Genomic DNA, 19,174 nt, shown 5'->3' on the forward strand with positions numbered 1-19,174 from the left:
ATGATTCCAACAATGAAATGAAAGATATAATCAAAGAAAGTAACAAAAATGATTTTGAAGGATTTCTTCCCGAGAACCTCTTTGACATATCATTGACACTGGTCAATGATACAATGTTGACACATTTTGGGGGCAAAAACTGTATAAAGAGATCATTACCTGGTAATTCTATCAAGTCTAGATAAGTGGTAACACACACGCAGAAGAGGTACCTTTATGGGAGTGATTGGCTGTTCAATATTTGACCCTCCATTAATTAACGTATGAATAATTTTAGGGATGTGTATTGTCCAGGTCAATCTGGAGGTGTTTATGAAGTTATATATAGACTTGGGGAGATATATTTTGTTAGTTACAACCCAGCTAAACCCACATGATTTGGAATCGAGTAACATCAGGTTTTTAAGGCAAGATTACCTGTTTTGTTTAGATTTTGTACTGGTGGACCTGAATGTGTTGAGTAGTGTAAAGCATTTGATCACCAAGTGAGGTGTATATATAGAAAATTATTACTCCTCACCTGAACAACTATATGATGAAATAGAAATTTGTCAACTTTCAAAAAAAACTGTTCTCCATAAAGGGAAGAAATCCAGACATAAAGCAAAATGATACAATTTATCACCAGGAAAGGTAGTGGTATTGTCTATCAGATCCATTGCAAACAAGACGAAGTCATGCTACCAAACCTTCACAATGTACAGATGAATAACTAAACCAAATAAATTGAAAAAACCCAAATGAAATATGTATAAATATGTCTGTATATAAATGTAAACATACAGGTGGTGTACAGCATTAACATTGAAGGGGACCAGTGGGATCAGAAGCAGATTGACAAAATCTTATTGTTGGGTTTCTTGTACATGTACTACTTGTAGGTCTTTGGCAAGATGCCTCACTAACATCTCCACAAGCTTATAAATTAACAACTACTAAATCTGTGGTAACATCCAACTTTTAATAAGGAACTTCTCCTCATTGAGGAGGATCAAATCTTCTGAAGCCAATAATATAGCCAGAGTTCCCCAGGGAGCAGTGATCAATCCTTTCCTATTCTTATTCATAAACCACCGTTCAGGAATTGTGAAATCCACCACTTACATACATGTATGCCGTTAGCTATTTGAAGATGGCTGCATTATCTGCAAACAACAACTCGGTGAGAAACAGATCTTCCCCTTGTGGAGAACATAACATATTTAGTTGTCACCATCAGCAGCGACCTCCCTGGTATGATCAAGGTAACGAGACAGTAACCAAAGCAGCAAGATCCTTAGGTTTTTGTGAAGGAACCTAAAGCCCTGTCAGGAGATATTTAGGTCTTATACAGAACAAGCTGCCAGAGATACAGAGATAGAGCCAAACATAGAGGTTCGCCATAACATCCCTTTGACAGACTAAAGGACAAGGGAAGTATCAACAAGCAAAGGTTGAACGGATACTGGTTAGATATGAAGTACGTCTTCCAGAACTCCTTCCTTTCCAGAACTGTTGTAACTTAAAAAAAACATTCTGCATGGCATCTGGTTAGCAGATTGGATCCATCAAGCATCAAATGGTTATAGATTTTATTTTAAATGATTTTTGTTTTAACTGGCATTTCAAAGCATGGGCATCATGTCGCTGGAGCATGATGATACAATCATATATGGGATCAGCGTCTGTCTAGACAGATGACGACGGCGGTCATGGTACCACAACTCATTGTCCAGACAGATGACGACGGCGGTCATGGTACCACAACTCATTGTCCAGCTGCTCACCTGTACATTTCAAACAAGTACATTTTGTGTTCAGAATTTATCGATGATGTCAAGAAGAATCACTTGAAACTCATTGTTTCTGTATACTTTTTTTCATTTGTCATCGAATAAGTACTCCATTTCTCTACAGTATGTGTAGTTACTGTTCAGGACAGTAAAGGGACACTTTCAGTTTTACACCCGAGACATATCCTTACTACACAGCCTGAATAAGCTCGACACTTTAATTCATATATTTATTGTTACCAAGCTAAGTGGTATCAGGAACAAGCAATCAATAGGATCATTGTATTTCATGTACACAAAGCCATACAAAAAGTAAAAAGATTACTACAGGAAATGTCACCACCTCAAACCAGCTCAAGTCCTCTTGGGAACATGATTTGTAGAAAGATGGCTTCAAGCTTTATTGATCTACATAATGGTGTATTGATTGAACCTATCTATACTACACAGTTCACAGTACATCACCCAGTATGACATTCTCCGTCACTGTTACAAATTGTCATACACTACACACGTCGTGCTTCACTACATACTTCACTTTAATACAAGGTGAATACACATGTACTACCTTCTATGATACATTGTGAGTATTATATGATAATTGTACATAGTATGTTCTATGACACCTTGTAATAGTACACTCTAGGACACATTCTAACACTATTCGTTTGCAACGCGTGTTTTGATTGGATACGGATCATGTTTTAATCCACGATAAAATCATGATCAATCGTGTTAAGCTCCTCCCATCGCACGTAAGCCACGCCCTGTTTCTAACCAAAACAATATGGCGCCAAGCTCGCCTCTTAGCGAAATCCCGCTGATAAGGCTAGCAGGCAACAGAACAGAAACAACCGATGAAATGTATTTGTTGAATGAATTAAAAAGTTAAATGTAAACATTCCTTGTTCTAACCTCCATTTATTACTGAAACGTTCGTTCCATCCATGTGAAGGCATCTAGTTAGATACAAAATCAAATGAAATATTTCGCATCATTTGACATGTGTCGTATGAATTTACACAAAACTCTTCACAAATCTATACAAATAATCACCGATTTTGTCGATAAGCACAGATTGGTATGCATACTGACATGGAAATGTAAGAATTTGGTCAATATTAATCCAAATATGCCGTATAAACTTTGGTAACAGGACGTTTACGAACAATCCAAATATTCCGCCTCGTCAACATACAGATCGAGCGCTTGACAGTATGGGAGGGGCCAAATGACCGACTTTTGAAAGCTTCTTTCCGATTGGTCAGTCCGCTGCAGAATGACACGTTGCCAGTTCAGGTCACAAAGTACTTTACTACATACTATTGTACAAGGAAATACAATGTTTCTAAACATATGAGCGTAGTATATTTGTTAAGGTGTGTTAGAATGGGGATAGTACGTTGTTTTTTGTGTCTATACTGGCGATTAGAACATGAAATTTGGTTTAAACTCTCGTCCTATCGGTCTCAAGTTCAAACCAAATTTCATGTTCTAATCGCCAGTATAGCCACAACAACGTACTCTCCCCTAATTGTACATACAGTATTGCACTCTATGGTACATTGTACATAGCACACTCTATGACATGTAGTGCACTCTATGGTACATTGTACATAGCACACTCTATGACATGTAGTGCACTCTATGGTACATTGTACATAGCACACTCTATGACATGTAGTGCACTCTATGGTACATTGTACATAGCACACTCTATGACATGTAGTGCACTCTATGGTACATTGTACATAGCACACTCTATGACATGTAGTGCACTCTATGGTACATTGTACATAGCACACTCTATGACATGTAGTGCACTCTATGGTACATTGTACATAGTACACTCTATGACAGATTGTGCAAAGCATACATTATATGATACATTGTACATAGACCACTCTATTACACATTGTACATATTAAATCCTATGATACATTGTACATAGCACACTCTATGACATATTGTATGTAGTACACTCTATGACAGATTGTGCAAAGCATACATTATTTGATACATTGTACATAACACACTCTATGACATTGCATGTAGTGCACTCTATGACAGATTGTGCAAAGCATACATTATTTGATACATTGTACATAGCACACTCTATGACAGATTGTATGTAGTATACATTCTATGATACATCAGAAAATACATTAAATCACAACAGGCAAAGGAGCAATAGGTAGTTCTTGTAGTTTATTAGAAGTGTCGACTGGTTTCGCCCCTACAGTGGGCTTCTTCATTACTCATTGTACATATAACACTCTTATAATACATTGTACATAGCACACTCTATGACATGTAGTGCACTCTATGGTACATTGTACATAGTACACTCTATGACAGATTGTGCAAAGCATACATTATTTGATACATTGTACATAACACACTCTATGACATTGCATGTAGTGCACTCTATGACAGATTGTGCAAAGCATACATTATTTGATACATTGTACATAACACACTCTATGACATTGCATGTAGTGCACTCTATGACAGATTGTGCAAAGCATACATTATTTGATACATTGTACATAGCACACTCTATGACAGATTGTATGTAGTATACAGTCTATGATACATCAGAAAATACATTAAAACACAACAGGCAAAGGAGCAATAGTTAGTTCTTGTAGTTTATTAGAAGTGTCGACTGGTTTCGCCCCTACAGTGGGCTTATTCATTACTCATTGTACATATAACACTCTTATAAAACATTGTACATAGCACACAATGACAGATTGTACATATTACACTCTATGATAGATTATACATAATACACTATAACAGATTGTACATAGCATACATTCTATGCTACATTGTACATAATACACACTATGATACATTGTACATAACATACATTCTATGATACATTGTTCATAGTACACACTATGATACATTGATACATTACATTTTTTGATACATTGTACATATTACAATCTGACAGATTGTATAATACATTGTTCATATTACACTCTGACAGATTGTATGATATATTGTACATATTACACTCTGATACATTATACATAATACACTATAACAGATTGGACATAGCATACATTCTATGATTCATTGTTCATAGTACACACTATGATACATTGATACATTACATTTTTTGATACATTGTACATATTACACGTTGACAGATTGTATGATACATTGTACAAAAAATTACACTCTGACAGATTGTATGATTCATTGTACATAAAATTACACTTTGACAGATCGTATGATACATTGTACATTTTACACTCTGACAAATTGTATGATATATTGTACATTTTACACTCTGACAAATTGTATGATATATTGTACATTTTACACTCTGACAAATTGTATGATATATTGTACATATTACCCTCTGACAGATTGTAAGATACAGTGTACATATTACACTCTGACAGATTGTATGATACATCGTACATAGTACAAATTCTATAATACATTGTACATAGTACAAATCTATAATACATTGTATACATATTACAAATCTGTAATACATTGTACATAGTACACATCTATAATACATTGTACAAAGTACACATTCTATAATATATTGTGCATAGTACAAACTCTATAATACATTGTACATATTACACTCTGACAGATTGTATAATACATTGTTCATATTACACTCTGACAGATTGTATGATACATTGTACATATTACACTCTGACAGATTGTATGATACTTTGTACATAAAATTACACTCTGACAGATTGTATAATACATTGTACATAAAATAACACTCTGACAGATTGTATGATACATTGCACATATTATACTCTGACAGATTGTATGATACATTGTACATAAAATTACACTCCGACAGATTGTATAATACATTGTACATAAAATAACACTCTGACAGATTGTATGATACATTGTACATAATATTACACTCTGACAGATTGTATGATACATTGAACATTTTACACTCTGACAAATTGTATGATATATTGTACATATTACACTCTGACAGATTGTATGATATATTGTACATATTACACCCTGACAGATTGTATGATACATTGTACATAAAATTACACTCTGACAGATTGTATAATACATTGTACATAAAATAACACTCTGACAGATTGTATGATACATTGTACATATTATACTCTGACAGATTGTATGATACATTGTACATAAAATTACACTCTGACAGATTGTATGATACATTGCACATATTATACTCTGACAGATTGTATGATACATTGGACATATTACACTCTGACTGATTGTATGATACATTGTACATAAAATTACACTCCGACAGATTGTATAATACATTGTACATAAAATAACGCTCTGACAGATTGTATGATACATTATACATAAAATTACACTCTGACAGATCGTATGATACATTGTACATTTTACACTCTGACAGATTGTATTATTTTTTGTAAATATTACACTCTGACAGATTGTATAATACATCGTACATAAAATAACACTCTGACAGATTGTATGATACATTGCACATATTATACTCTGACAGATTGTATGATACATTGTACACATTACACTCTGACTGATTGTATGATACATTGTACATAAAATTACACTCCGACAGATTGTATAATACATTGTACATAAAATAACGCTCTGACAGATTGTATGATACATTGCACATATTATACTCTGACAGATTGTATGATACATTGTACATATTACACTCTGACTGATTGTATGATACATTGTACATATTATACTCTTACAGATTGTATGAAACATTGTCCATAAAATTACACTCTGACAGATTGTATGATACATTGTACATAAAATTACACTCTGACAGGTTGTATGATACATTGTACATATTACCCTCTGACAGATTGTATGATACATTGTACATATTATACTCTTACAGATTGTATGAAACATAGTCCATAAAATTACACTCTGACAGATTGTGTGAAACATTGTCCATAAAGTTACACTATGACAGATTGTATGATACATTGTACATATTACACTCTGACAGATTGTATAATACAAAGTACACCCTCCTTACTGTTACACTGAACTTCCCTACATGTCCCTTGTCTGTAATGGCTGTAGCTATATATGGTCCGGTTTCTTTAGTGCAGATTATTTCCGTTATACCAACACATTTATCAGGCTTGTTAAGTCCTATGATGCATTAGCGTTATCATGTTTTCAAGTCAACCAACCAGTCATCAAGATGGATGACTTGTTTCAGTGCCAAGGGGATAGGGTAATATAGTTCATATCTCGGTGAAAATACTCCTTTGTAAAATCACTTCTCTGTCTTACTTAATTAGGTCCCTGTAGTGTATTATTTTCCAGTGTACATGTACAAAGACAACCGTTATTTTTTCTGAGATTTAGTTGATATTGGGGACTGTTCTCAACAGTTTATGGTTTCAAATGGATTTTGGAATTATCTAGATTCCTTCCCCAATATGCTACATTTAAACACCTAGTCTATGGATTCTATAGGCACCCCAACCCTGGCATCCATCTTCAAAGATGCTGGGGAAACAAAATCTTATTTGAATCTATCTATATATATATATGGGGCAAAGAAGTAATTCCAACAGTGTGGACAAGTTTAGGTTGTCAAATTTTTGGTAAGATCCGCTCCCTTTTCAAGACACAGATAAAAGTCTGTAGATTCTTTATTACCGGGGTAGTACTTAATGCTTCTACATAAAACATACTTCGATAAATCCAGATGAAAGATAGTTGTGATTGATAGAGTCGATTTATACATTGGACCTTGAATGATTATCAGGCTTAAAGATTTATGTATAAAAGGTTTTAAATAGTATGTCAAACAAAAGAAGAATTGACTACTCAAAGACCTTATCACAACTGATGGAAGACCTTTGTAGTTTTTAGCGTTACTTTCCCAACAGTGCATTTTGTCGAAAAACTCTGAGTGTGGTTTCAGATAATTGCAGTGAAGTGGAAACAGTTGTCATATATAACAATAGATAATGTAGTTTTTAAGATAAAATGTGTCACTAATAGAATCAACATTTAGCTTTAGTATTTGATATTCATCACAAATTACAAGAACTAACCTAAACATATAGGTTAATATAGTGTAATGTCACAATGTAACCATAATGTAATATAAATTCATTACAATATAATTTCACGGCAACCTCTTACATAAGGCCTTCACATCATAATTGTAAAGTCTGTTGTCCTGAAGATGGCCCACATTGCGGGTCTAAACATGTTGACACCATACAGATTGTAAAACTGTTCTTATGGGTTCAGTATCCTTTATTCTTCATTATCTTTATACTTCACAACTCTGGACCCTTGTTATGATAAAGTCACAGTGTGAACTTGTTTTGCATACCAGTATGTCACATGTGGTGATCAGATTGAAAATCCATTTATAAATACTGAGTCAGGCCCCTAACGTTAACTGGACAAGAAAGGATGTCACAATACTTTATGATTACCCTTTATCATTTTATACTCGCAATATATATATTTCCCAGTTGAATTATGAAATTCTGCAGATATTACTTTACTGACATAATATAGATTTTGTCCAGAATGACAAATGTCTGATTTATGCAGCACCATTTTCTTGTAAAGCACAATAAAACTACTTGTGAGTAAATCAAATGCCAAGACCAGTCCTTGTGATCAGACACTTCAGACATCTAAAGGGTTGTCTCTATAAACAACTAGATCCAACTCATTAAACTGGTCTATTTCACATTATACAAAATGTACCTTTACATAGTGTACAGCCCCTGGCCCCTCCCAGGTTGACAAAGATGTCTCTTATGTTACTATGAATTGTTCTGGTACAGCCATTACATACTAGAGCTTTAGTGACAATCAGGCCCCTGTCTACATTATGTTTCCAGTCAGGTTCGTCCATTAAGTATTCCGACATCCTCTTGTGCTTCTTCTCTATGGAGCCCTCCGCTTCAGCACAATTTTCCTTGACAGGTAATTGACAAGGTACGGATGTGCCTTGAATAGTACATAATTCCTAGCTCTGACAGAGATGAATGAAATTTTAGATGAAACTTATTATCCCTGAGTCGGATGTGTCCTTCATTGGGAATTTCCAGCGGACAGGAAATAGATGGTGTTTACTGGCCGACAGTGTCTCCCTTTGGTCTCCACTGGACCTCATCCATACCGTGATTAAATGTAAATATGCTGACCCAGCAGGGATTTAGAACGATTAATGGAATATCTGCGTTTAAGGGCAGTAACGCTGTTGCACAGCAGAACTTAAAGAGTTCATTGGTATCAACTGATTCCAGATCACGAAGCTTAGTGTCCACTAATCAATGGATTGTGTCAGTAATAATGATACTTAAAGGTTGTCTAATATGTTTTGAAACACCGTAAATTGCCTGATACAATTTTTGTGTTGAAGAGAAATAAAGAATACATTCCCCACTGAGGAGAGGAGAATTCGACTATATTTTGCTATTGTATTATTTTACATTTTTCTGACATTTACTAGCTATTCATATACATATACTTTCACTTCCCAATATCATTTTGTCAGGGAATCCTCCATCAAAATGCCATCATTTAGATTATATGAAATATTTTTTTCCCATTAAAACAACAAACATTACTTGTATTACAACCCAGGTGACCGTTAATGCCCGAGGGGTCTATTGTCCATGAATATTATGTGTAAGCTTAAGGGGACCTTGCCGAGGCCATAACAGTTTGGCATTAATGTCAGCCTCAGTATGTTTCCTATGGTAGTTCAGCACCAGGTTATGAGTGACACATTAATGTAAGCCTCAGTATGTTTCCTATGGTAGTTCAGCAACAGGTTATGAGTGACACATTAATGTCAGCCTTAGTATGGTTCCTATGGTAGTTCAGCACCAGGTTATGAGAGACACATTAATGTCAGCCTCAGTATGTTTACTATGGTAGTTCAGCACCAGGTTATGAGTGACACATTAATGTAAGCCTCAGTATGTTTCCTATGGTAGTTCAGCACCAAGTCATGAGTGACACATTAATGTCAGCCTCAGTATGTTTCCTATGGCAGTTCAGCACCAGGTTATGAGTGACACAATAATGTCAGCCTCAGTATGTTTCCTATGGTAAATCAGCACCAGGTTATGAGTGACACATTAATGTCAGTTTCAGTATGTTTCCTATGGCAGTTCAGCACCAGGTTATGAGTGACACATTAATGACAGCCTCAGTATATATGTTTCCTATGGCAGTTCAGCACCAGGTTAAGAGTGACACATTAATGTCAGCCTCAGTATGTTTCCTATGGTAGTTCAGCACCAGGTTATGAGTGACACAATGCATCCTTCTTTGGTTTCCTTTATTTTGTTTGGTAAAAGGATCAAATATCAACAGAGTTCAGTGGTAGGTTTTAATGGCACAATAAAGTGGACAGGAAGAACGTCTAAATCCCTTACTAGGTTTCAGGTTTCCTGACTGGAGTTACATTCGTGACAATTTTTTTCATGCAGGGTTGCTTATAACAGCTATTTGAGCAGTAAAGAGTGCTATATATGTTTTATGATCATTAATAATAAAATCTGATCTTATTATGCGGGTTATTTTTCTACTGATTTGAAACTGTTTCTCGTGTTATCAGTAAGTGCCTCTGACCTGATCCTATTAGGTGGTGTTCTGTTAAGAATTTCTGCAAAAACTATAAAGCCTAAAGTTGAACTGGTTGGCCTTTTTATTTGCTGATATATGACCTTCGCCCACTTTCAAGGTTACAGGGGTCAGATGTGTTAACTCTATTGAAATACTTCTCTTTGTTGGATTTATAAACGAACAAAGTTTGTTAAACTGGCTATTCATCTTCCTGTAGTGATCAATGTGTTCATATCTGCCATGACAGAAGAAATTTATCTCAAGAAATTAATTAGAATGAAATGGTCTTGGTCAAGGGCTACTATGTGTAATTACCCATCCTACTGCTGTACACATGAACTGTAGACTGGTAATGCAGGCAAAACCAGTCATTTGGGCATGGAATAATCTGTTTTAATTTAATGGAAATAATTGATTAGTTTGATAATCATGAAAAATGTAATTGGTCTATAAATGGAATTCAATTTAATGCTGCATTCTTGATTAAAAACACAAAACCTTGATTGATTAAATTGATAGGAAATTTAAAATGCTTCATTGCCTGCTATTACACTGATTAAAAATGGAATAACCAATATTGTTGGATTAAATGATTATGAATTTCAGAGATTTATGAACAGGATCCATGTAATGGTTGCAAGTTAATCAAGTTAGACCTATAGCACATTCCCCCTCTCATTACAGTATAGATATATTGCCAAGGTCAGGATGTGACATCTCGTAGGTGATCATGCAGGTGTTGTATCCTCCAGTGCGACATAATCTGATGAGTACCAGGATGTAGACAATGTGTGGCATCTGACCTTCGGGTACATAGACAGAGAAACTACTTCTAAATTCTAACACATTACAGTTCTCACCAGCAAATTGTACAACCCAGTATGGTTTTAATGAAATTATTGATCAATACAATTATTTTGTCTGAAATCCGTTTCCACTGTTTCCAGTAAGTTTAGAATTATTTAAGCTAAAAAATGTTTGCACTGTTTCCAGTTAGTTTACAATTAAGTATGACATATTAGCCCATGATGACTCATTGAGTCCTAGCAATTATTTCCACCAGGTCCTAGTTACTCCCTATCTTGTAATACTCCTTTCTAGTAACACTTGCAATTGTCTGAGGTATTTTCCCCCCCTGAAATACTCGTAGTTAGCGATGTCCTAAGTTCTGAAACTTACTTGCTTCTCATTCAGACCGCAGGTAAATCTCTAATTTTTGCAAATATCTGCTAGCTATTGACATTTTCTAAGTTACCTTAAGCTAGGTACCTGTATACCAGCCTATATCTCTGTACTATAAGTCCTAAATTTTAAGAAAAAATCTCTGTACTATTAGCCCTATGACTTCAGACAATGTCTCTGTATTATCAGTCCTATATTTCAAGACATTGTCTCTGTATTGTCAGTCCTATATTTCAAGACATTGTCTCTATATTGTCAGTCCTTTATTTCAAGACATTGTCTCTATATTGTCAGTCCTATATTTCAAGACATTGTCTCTGTATTATCAGTCCTATATTTCAAGACATTGTCTCTGTATATTATCAGGCATTATATCTTGATAATATGTCTGTACATTAAAACATTGTCTCGGAATATATGATTTATTTTCAAGACAATGTTCCTGTATTCTGTAGAAACACAATCCTATATTTAAATCACACATTTTTACCTTACAGTATTGTGCTATCCAATAGATGACAGCCAGTCAGGGAGATGCATCGCTCTCATTGTGGTAAGTGCAATGTTACACTATGATAATCTCTTAAAATCACAGAAATGTATACTGAGCGGCAGGTATTGCTTTAAAACATTTGCCTTATAATTACTCCTTTTGAAGCATAGAAATGAAAACGTACTCTATCATTTTCAATACAGTACTCACATGGCAAATAAACAACTGGATCTGACATTCGTCAGAAGGATCACTTACCCAATGCACACCCTTAAGCTCTTATTATGGTAAGTTATCTCTCAAATGACTTCTGTACAAAACCAGAGATTAATGAATAATTAAGTCACCTGAAGGAGTTGCAACCAACTGTTTTTGAACAATGCAGATCTGATATCTAAAATAACCATTGTAGATTCTGACTGGCTTAGACATTTATAGGGCTCAACCTTTTTTTTTGAACAACGTTCATTTTTTGTGGGATTAACATTAAAGGGTTATGACTTTGATCTTAAGACCGGCTTTCAAATTTCTGGAGTCAAAATAGCTGCCATGGTCTGAGATTAGCCTGAACATTTACAGACATATATCTTGTTTCTATTTGGTTGCTTTAAGTGTTTCTTGGCGAAGTTAGACCTGTCACAAACCTGCATATTCGTGCCTGGATGTTTAAAGTTTGTAAGTCCGTCTTAGGCCTTGTTTATTGCGGTAAATAGTAATCTCAATCATCTTAAACCAGAAAACAGGCAACAGTCTTTGGCGCTTCATACATTATGGTTGTTAATTATATAGAAGTCACAGTGTATGGATATTTCATATGCTTCAGCAGTATAAACATTCTTTCCTTATCTTTAAGGTCAAAGAAAAGTTAAGTCTGCTTTGCTGTCATACAAAAGGTTCATAGATCAATCATTTCCATATATGTTCTAAATCTTATAACATATCTGTCAGACCATGCATCACATAGAGAAGACCAGTGGCTTCAGCAGATTGGAGCCTATTTATGATCCTGTGGTGACATTTCAGTAGAGTTATCTTGAACCTGGAACATGTATGATAGGGAATAGAAGGGATGATAATGGAGGACTGATATAATGTCTTGTCAGTGCAATAACACCAGTGATTATAATGGTAAAAATATCAATATGGTTTTATTGACAGTGAGTCTAGCTGAAAAGCTGATACTGTCATTGCTGTATCAGATACATAAATGGAATCATGTGTTTGTCGGGGGTAGAACCTTGTGTCCTGTATTGTGTGGTACTACCTGTGTTTGTCTGTGTTATTCTATGTTTGTCTGGGGTAGAACCTTGTGTCCTGTATTGTGTGGTACTTCCTGTGTTTGTCTGTGTTATTCTGTGTTTATCTGGGGTAGAACCTTGTGTCCTGTATTGTGTGGTACTACCTGTGTTTGTCTGGGAAAGAGGCTTGTTTTGTGTGTTGTGTGGTCCTCCCTGTGTTTGTCTGGGGTAGAACCTTGTGTCCTGTATTGTGTGGTACTACATGTGTTTGTCTGGGATAGAGGCTTGTTTTGTGTGTTGTGTGGTCCTCCCTGTGTTTGTCTGGGGTAAAACCTTGTGTCCTGTATTGTGCGGTACTACCTGTGTTTGTCTGGGATAGAAACCGGTGTCCCTTATTGTGTGGTACTTCCTGTGGTTGTCTGGGGTAGAACCTTGTGTCCTGTATTGTGTGGTACTTCCTGTGTTTGTCTGGGGTATAACCTTGTGTCATGTATTGTGTGGTACTACCTGTGTTTGTCTGGGGTAGAACCTTGTGTCCTGTATTGTGTGGCACTACCTTTGTTTGTCTGGGGTAGAACCTTGGGTCATGTATTGTGTGGTACTTCCTGTGTTTGCCTGAGGTAGAACCTTGTGTCCTGTATTGTGTGGTACTACCTGTGTTTGTCTGGGGCAGAACCTTGTGTCCTGTATTGTGTGGCACTTCCTGTGTTTGTCTGGGGTAGAACCTTGTGTCTTGTATTGTGTGGTACTTCCTGTGTTTGTCTGGGATAGAGGCTTTTGTTGTGTGTTGTGTGGTACTTCCTGTGTTTGTCTTAGGAAGAACCTTGTGTCCTGTATTGTGTGGTACTACCTGTGTTTGCCTGGGATAGATGCTTGTTTTGTGTGTTGGGTGGTACTTTCTGTGTTTGTCTGGGGTAGAAACCGGGGTCCCTTATTGTGTGGTACTACCTGTGGTTGTCTGGGGTATAACCTTGGGTCATGTATTGTGTGGTACTTCCTGTGTTTGCCTGGGGTAGAACCTTGTGTCCTGTATTGTGTGGTACTACCTGTGTTTGCCTGGGATAGATGCTTGTTTTGTGTGTTGTGTGGTACTTTCTGTGTTTGTCTGGGGTAGAAACCGGTGTCCCTTATTGTGTGGTACTACCTGTGGTTGTCTGGGGTATAACCTTGGGTCATGTATTGTGTGGTACTTCCTGTGTTTGCCTGGGGTAGAACCTTGTGTCCTGTATTGTGTGGTAATTCCTGTGTTTGTCTGGGGTAGAACCTTGTGTCCTGTATTGTGAAGTACTTTCTGTGTTAATCTGGGGTAGAACCTTGTGTCCTGTATTGCGAAGTACTTTCTGTGTTTATCTGGGGTAGAACCTTGTGGCCTGTATTGTGTGGTACTTTCTGTGTTTGCCTGGGGTAGAACCTTGTGTCCTGTATTGTGCTCAGATACATAAATGGAATCATGTGTTTGTCGGGGGTAGAACCTTGTGTCCTGTATTGTGTGGTAATTACTGTGTTTGTCTGGGGTAGAACCTTGTGTCGTTGTCTGGGGGAGAACCTTGTGTCCTGTATTGTGTGGTACTACCTGTGTTGACTGGGGTATAACCTTATGTCCTGTATTGTGTGGTACTTCCTGTGTTTGTCTTGAGTATAACCTTGTGTCATGTATTGTGTGGTACTACCTGTGTTTGTCTGGAGTAGAACCTTGTGTCCTGTATTGTGAAGTACTTTCTGTGTTAATCTGGGGTAGAACCTTGTGTCCTGTATTGCGAAGTACTTTCTGTGTTTATCTGGGGTAGAACCTTGTGGCCTGTATTGTGTGGTACTTTCTGTGTTTGTCTGGGGTAGAAACCGGTGTCCCTTATTGTGTGGTACTACCTGTGGTTGTCTGGGGTATAACCATGGGTCATGTATTGTGTGGTACTTCCTGTGTTTGCCTGGGGTAGAGCCTTGTGTCCTGTATTGTGTGGTACTACCTGTGTTTGCCTGGGATAGATGCTTGTTTTGTGTGTTGTGTGGTACTTTCTGTGTTTGTCTGGGGTATAACCTTGTGTCCTGTATTGTGTGGTACTTCCTGTGTTTGTCTGGGTTAGAACCTTGTGTCCTGTATTGTGTGGCACTACCTGTGTTTGTCTGGTGTAGAACCTTGGGTCCTGTATTGTGCGGTACCTCCTGTGTTTGTCTGGGGTAAAACCTTGTGTCCTGTATTGTGCGTTACCTCCTGTGTGTGTCTGGGGTAGAACCTTGTGTCCTGTATTGCGAAGTACTTTCTGAGTTTATCTGGGGTAGAACCTTGTGTCCTGTATTGCGAAGTACTTTCTGTGTTTATCTGGGGTAGAACCTTGTGGCCTGTATTGTGTGGTACTTTCTGTGTTTGTCGGGGGTATAACCTTGTGTCCTGAATTGTGGGGTACTTTCTGTGTTTGTCTGGGGTAGAAACCGGTGTCCCTTATTGTGTGGTACTACCTGTGGTTGTCTGGGGTACAACCTTGGGTCATGTATTGTGTGGTACTTCCTGTGCTTGCCTGGGGTAGAACCTTGTGTCCTGTATTGTGTGATACTACCTGTGTTTGTCTGGGGTAGAACCTTGGGCCCTGGATTGTGCGGTACCTCCTGTGTTTGTCTGGGGTAAAACCTTGTGTCCTGTATTGTGCGGTACCTTCTGTGTTTGTCTGGGGTAGAACCTTGTGTCGTTGTCTGGGGGAGAACCTTGTGTCCTGTATTGTGTGGTACTGCCTGTGTTGACTGGAGTATAACCTTATGTCCTGTATTGTGTGGTACTACCTGTGTTTGTCGGGGGTAAAACCTTATGTCCTGTATTGTGTGGTACTACCTGTGTTTGTCTGGGGTAGAACCTTGTGTCCTGTATTGTGTGGTACTACCTGTGTTTGTCGGGGGTATAACCTTGTGTCCTGTATTGTGTGGTACTACCTGTGTTTGTCTGGGGTAGAACCTTGGGCCCTGGATTGTGCGGTACCTCCTGTGTTTGTCTGGGGTAGAACCTTGTGTCCTGTATTGTGTGGTACTTTCTGTGTTTTTCTGGGTTATTTTATAATGGGCAGTTACAATTGTTTACCACTGCCTTCCCATTGACTCATGCAGTATTATTTTCATGTCTTTTAGAGTCAGACAGTTGGCTATAAATGGTCATAAAACGTTGTAAAACCGTTTTTCAGGTATAAAGAATTTTATGAAAATTCTGATAGATGAAAGTTTAAACAGTTCGCTTTAAATAAAAGGCTGTGGATATGAATAATACATTTCACAGCAGACACCACATTTCAACATATGTAAACAGTTTGAAATATTTATACACTGCACTTGAGGTATTTCAAACTAGTTTTGTCCTACAACAGAAATTATCTAACTATACCACCAAAGGGTAGGCTCAAAAATTGTCTCTTAATAACAGAAATGGTCGCTTAATATATTGTTAATAATCAATAATGTATAACATGAAATGTTCGTTGTGTATAAACAATAATGGTTTCCATGGAGGCTCCGTATACGGAACTACGAAAATAAATACAACAAATTTGATTGATATACTTTACTACTCTTTGTTTGTATTGGGAATCCACGAAAGTTTATACCACATCTTCAAGCCACGAAAGATATACATGTTATACCAATGACCATTTCATGTTATACTGTAGAGTAATCTGCTTAGTGGGGATGAGGGCGTGGCATTATAGGGGTGACCTCTGAAGCAGATTCGTCTGTATATCTATTGCCAACTTGATGTAATAGTCTTAATCATGAAACAGTTATAATGTTTATCCACAATGTTAATTTTAGAGGAACATCAATATGACCTGATATCAGTTGAATTCATGAGGACAACTTTTCTAAAATGAACAATTTGGCCATTGCCATTTATTTTCATGAAAAATAATTAATGAAAAAATGTCCCCATAATCTATGTTCTAGTATCTCATACTGCTTGAGATGTGTTAATACTTCCTAACAGCCTTTGTTAGGTTCTCCTGCTGTGTAGAAGTAGGAAAGCTGCCTATCAGTGCCAGCACAATGACCATCCATACAACCTACATTGTATACATAAATATTGGCGGGACAAAATGCTAACTAGGCACTGCAACATGTCATCTAGGATATATAAAAACTTCCCTTACCTATATATATATGATATATAAATGAGGATTGGTGAATTACTGGGTATAAGGATTCATAAACAGTTTTGTAGACAATTTTCTTGGTAAAGAAACTTCAAGAGTATGTTGGGGCAGCAACAGCGCTAAGTGCTCTATTAGATAAGTGGTTATGTGACACGGTGTCCCAGGGGAAATCATGTCTGGTGTATTTGTTAGAAATGCCATCACTTCCAGTGCAGCCTGGCCACTATGCACATCTTAGGGAGTTGGTGGATACACGAGGTTTTTCTGATCAATTTGTATACTTTGTCATCAATCTTTATCATTGACACAGCTTAAAGTACATTGGTAGACTAAAGGAAGGTCCCAGCGCTGATACAACTGCCTATTGTGAAACTTTATATTATAGAAATCGAAAGATACAATTTGTAGGCCGATAGGTCAGTATTTTTCTGAAAATAGCACAAAAGTAAATATTTGATACATTTGCAGCTTCGAGCAGAGAGAAATAGACTAAACCAAACTTAATTGATGTATTGAGACAATCAATGATATCCCTACTTCCCTATAGATATATTATATTTACTTAAACTCTACAAGTGTGGTCTGTAGCAGCTAGATCTAAACTCTACCAGTGTGGTCTGTAGCAGCTAGATCTAAACTCTACATGTGTGGTCTGTAGCAGCTAGATCTAGACTCTACAAGTGTGGTCTGTACCAGCTGGATCTAGACTCTACAAGTGTGGTCTGAAGCAGCTAGATCTAGACCCTACAAGTGTGGTCTGAAGCAGCTAGATCTAGACTCTACAAGTGTGGTCTGTAGCAGCTAGATCTAGACTACAAGTGTGGTCTGTAGCAGCTAGATCTAAACTCTACAAGTGTGGTCTGTAGCAGCTAGATCTAGACTCTACAAGTGCGGTCTGTAGCAGCTAGATCTAGACTCTACAAGTGTGGTCTGTAGCAGCTAGTTTACCATGAAACAAAATCTTACATTTGCTTTCTTTCATGGTAAACCATTTTCTAGTTTGTTTCATAGTAAATGTACAAACTACAGCATAAGACATCAAAGTGTACAATGTTATTAGTACAGTGAAGTGCACGTGCTGTAGGGTGCATGATTTATTACAATTTGATCATAGCAGCATACAGCTGTTACAATTCAGTAAAAACACTTTCTTATGTGAACAGTATACGGGAGTAAATTATAAGTTGGTGTGATATTGTCTCGTTACAGGTTGGCAGTAATTTTGGTGAGGAGATTGACGCACACAGTCTCATGCCACTGGCTGAACAGGTAAACCTCATAATCCCACCCACTGCTGTCATAGACGTGATTAGTTGTGGAAGCAATTAAGCAATTATCCTTTCCATTTTAATACACATTGTGTGGTTCATGCTAACAAGCCATTGCTAGCTATTTTAATCAATGTGTACAAGCTAAGATAATTCTGAAAATAATGCTGTCCCATTGTCAAGCAGAAAAGTAGCAAGGCCTTTTTGACAGAACTGCCTGCTTCTATTTCTGTTCTCACTCTCAATATAATCTTATCTGCCGATATCACCAATTTACATAGATGATTTTGAAATATACAATAAAACACATGTTATATATTTTTCATTAATGGCTAACAAGGTTGTCATAGAAGCACTTAGGCAACAGATTTAATGCCATTTCTTGACAAATGTTTTGAAGCTTTGAAAGGCGTTTTCTGCTGTTGCTTTAATGTTGTTCACATTTGCATTAGTTCATTAGAAATAGTCAGGATAT

The 19,174-nt window shown here is 36.9% G+C and overlaps 1 protein-coding gene across 4 annotated transcripts in view; it reads left to right on the forward strand.

The window, feature by feature from the left end:
* LOC110455963 (cGMP-dependent 3',5'-cyclic phosphodiesterase-like) overlaps positions 1 to 19,174 on the forward strand; it is a 152,284-nt gene that overhangs the window by 41,207 nt on the left and 91,903 nt on the right. For all 4 annotated transcript variants that reach the window (XM_021506434.1, XM_021506435.1, XM_021506436.1 and 1 more), the window contains exons 5-6: positions 12,074 to 12,129; positions 18,641 to 18,700. In XM_021506434.1, coding sequence (XP_021362109.1) covers positions 12,074 to 12,129; positions 18,641 to 18,700 — 116 coding nt within the window. The remainder of the gene's footprint in view (positions 1 to 12,073; positions 12,130 to 18,640; positions 18,701 to 19,174) is intronic.

Source organism: Mizuhopecten yessoensis, unplaced genomic scaffold, assembly GCF_002113885.1.
Source record: "Mizuhopecten yessoensis strain PY_sf001 unplaced genomic scaffold, ASM211388v2 scaffold8447, whole genome shotgun sequence".
Lineage (NCBI taxonomy): Eukaryota > Metazoa > Mollusca > Bivalvia > Pectinida > Pectinidae > Mizuhopecten > Mizuhopecten yessoensis.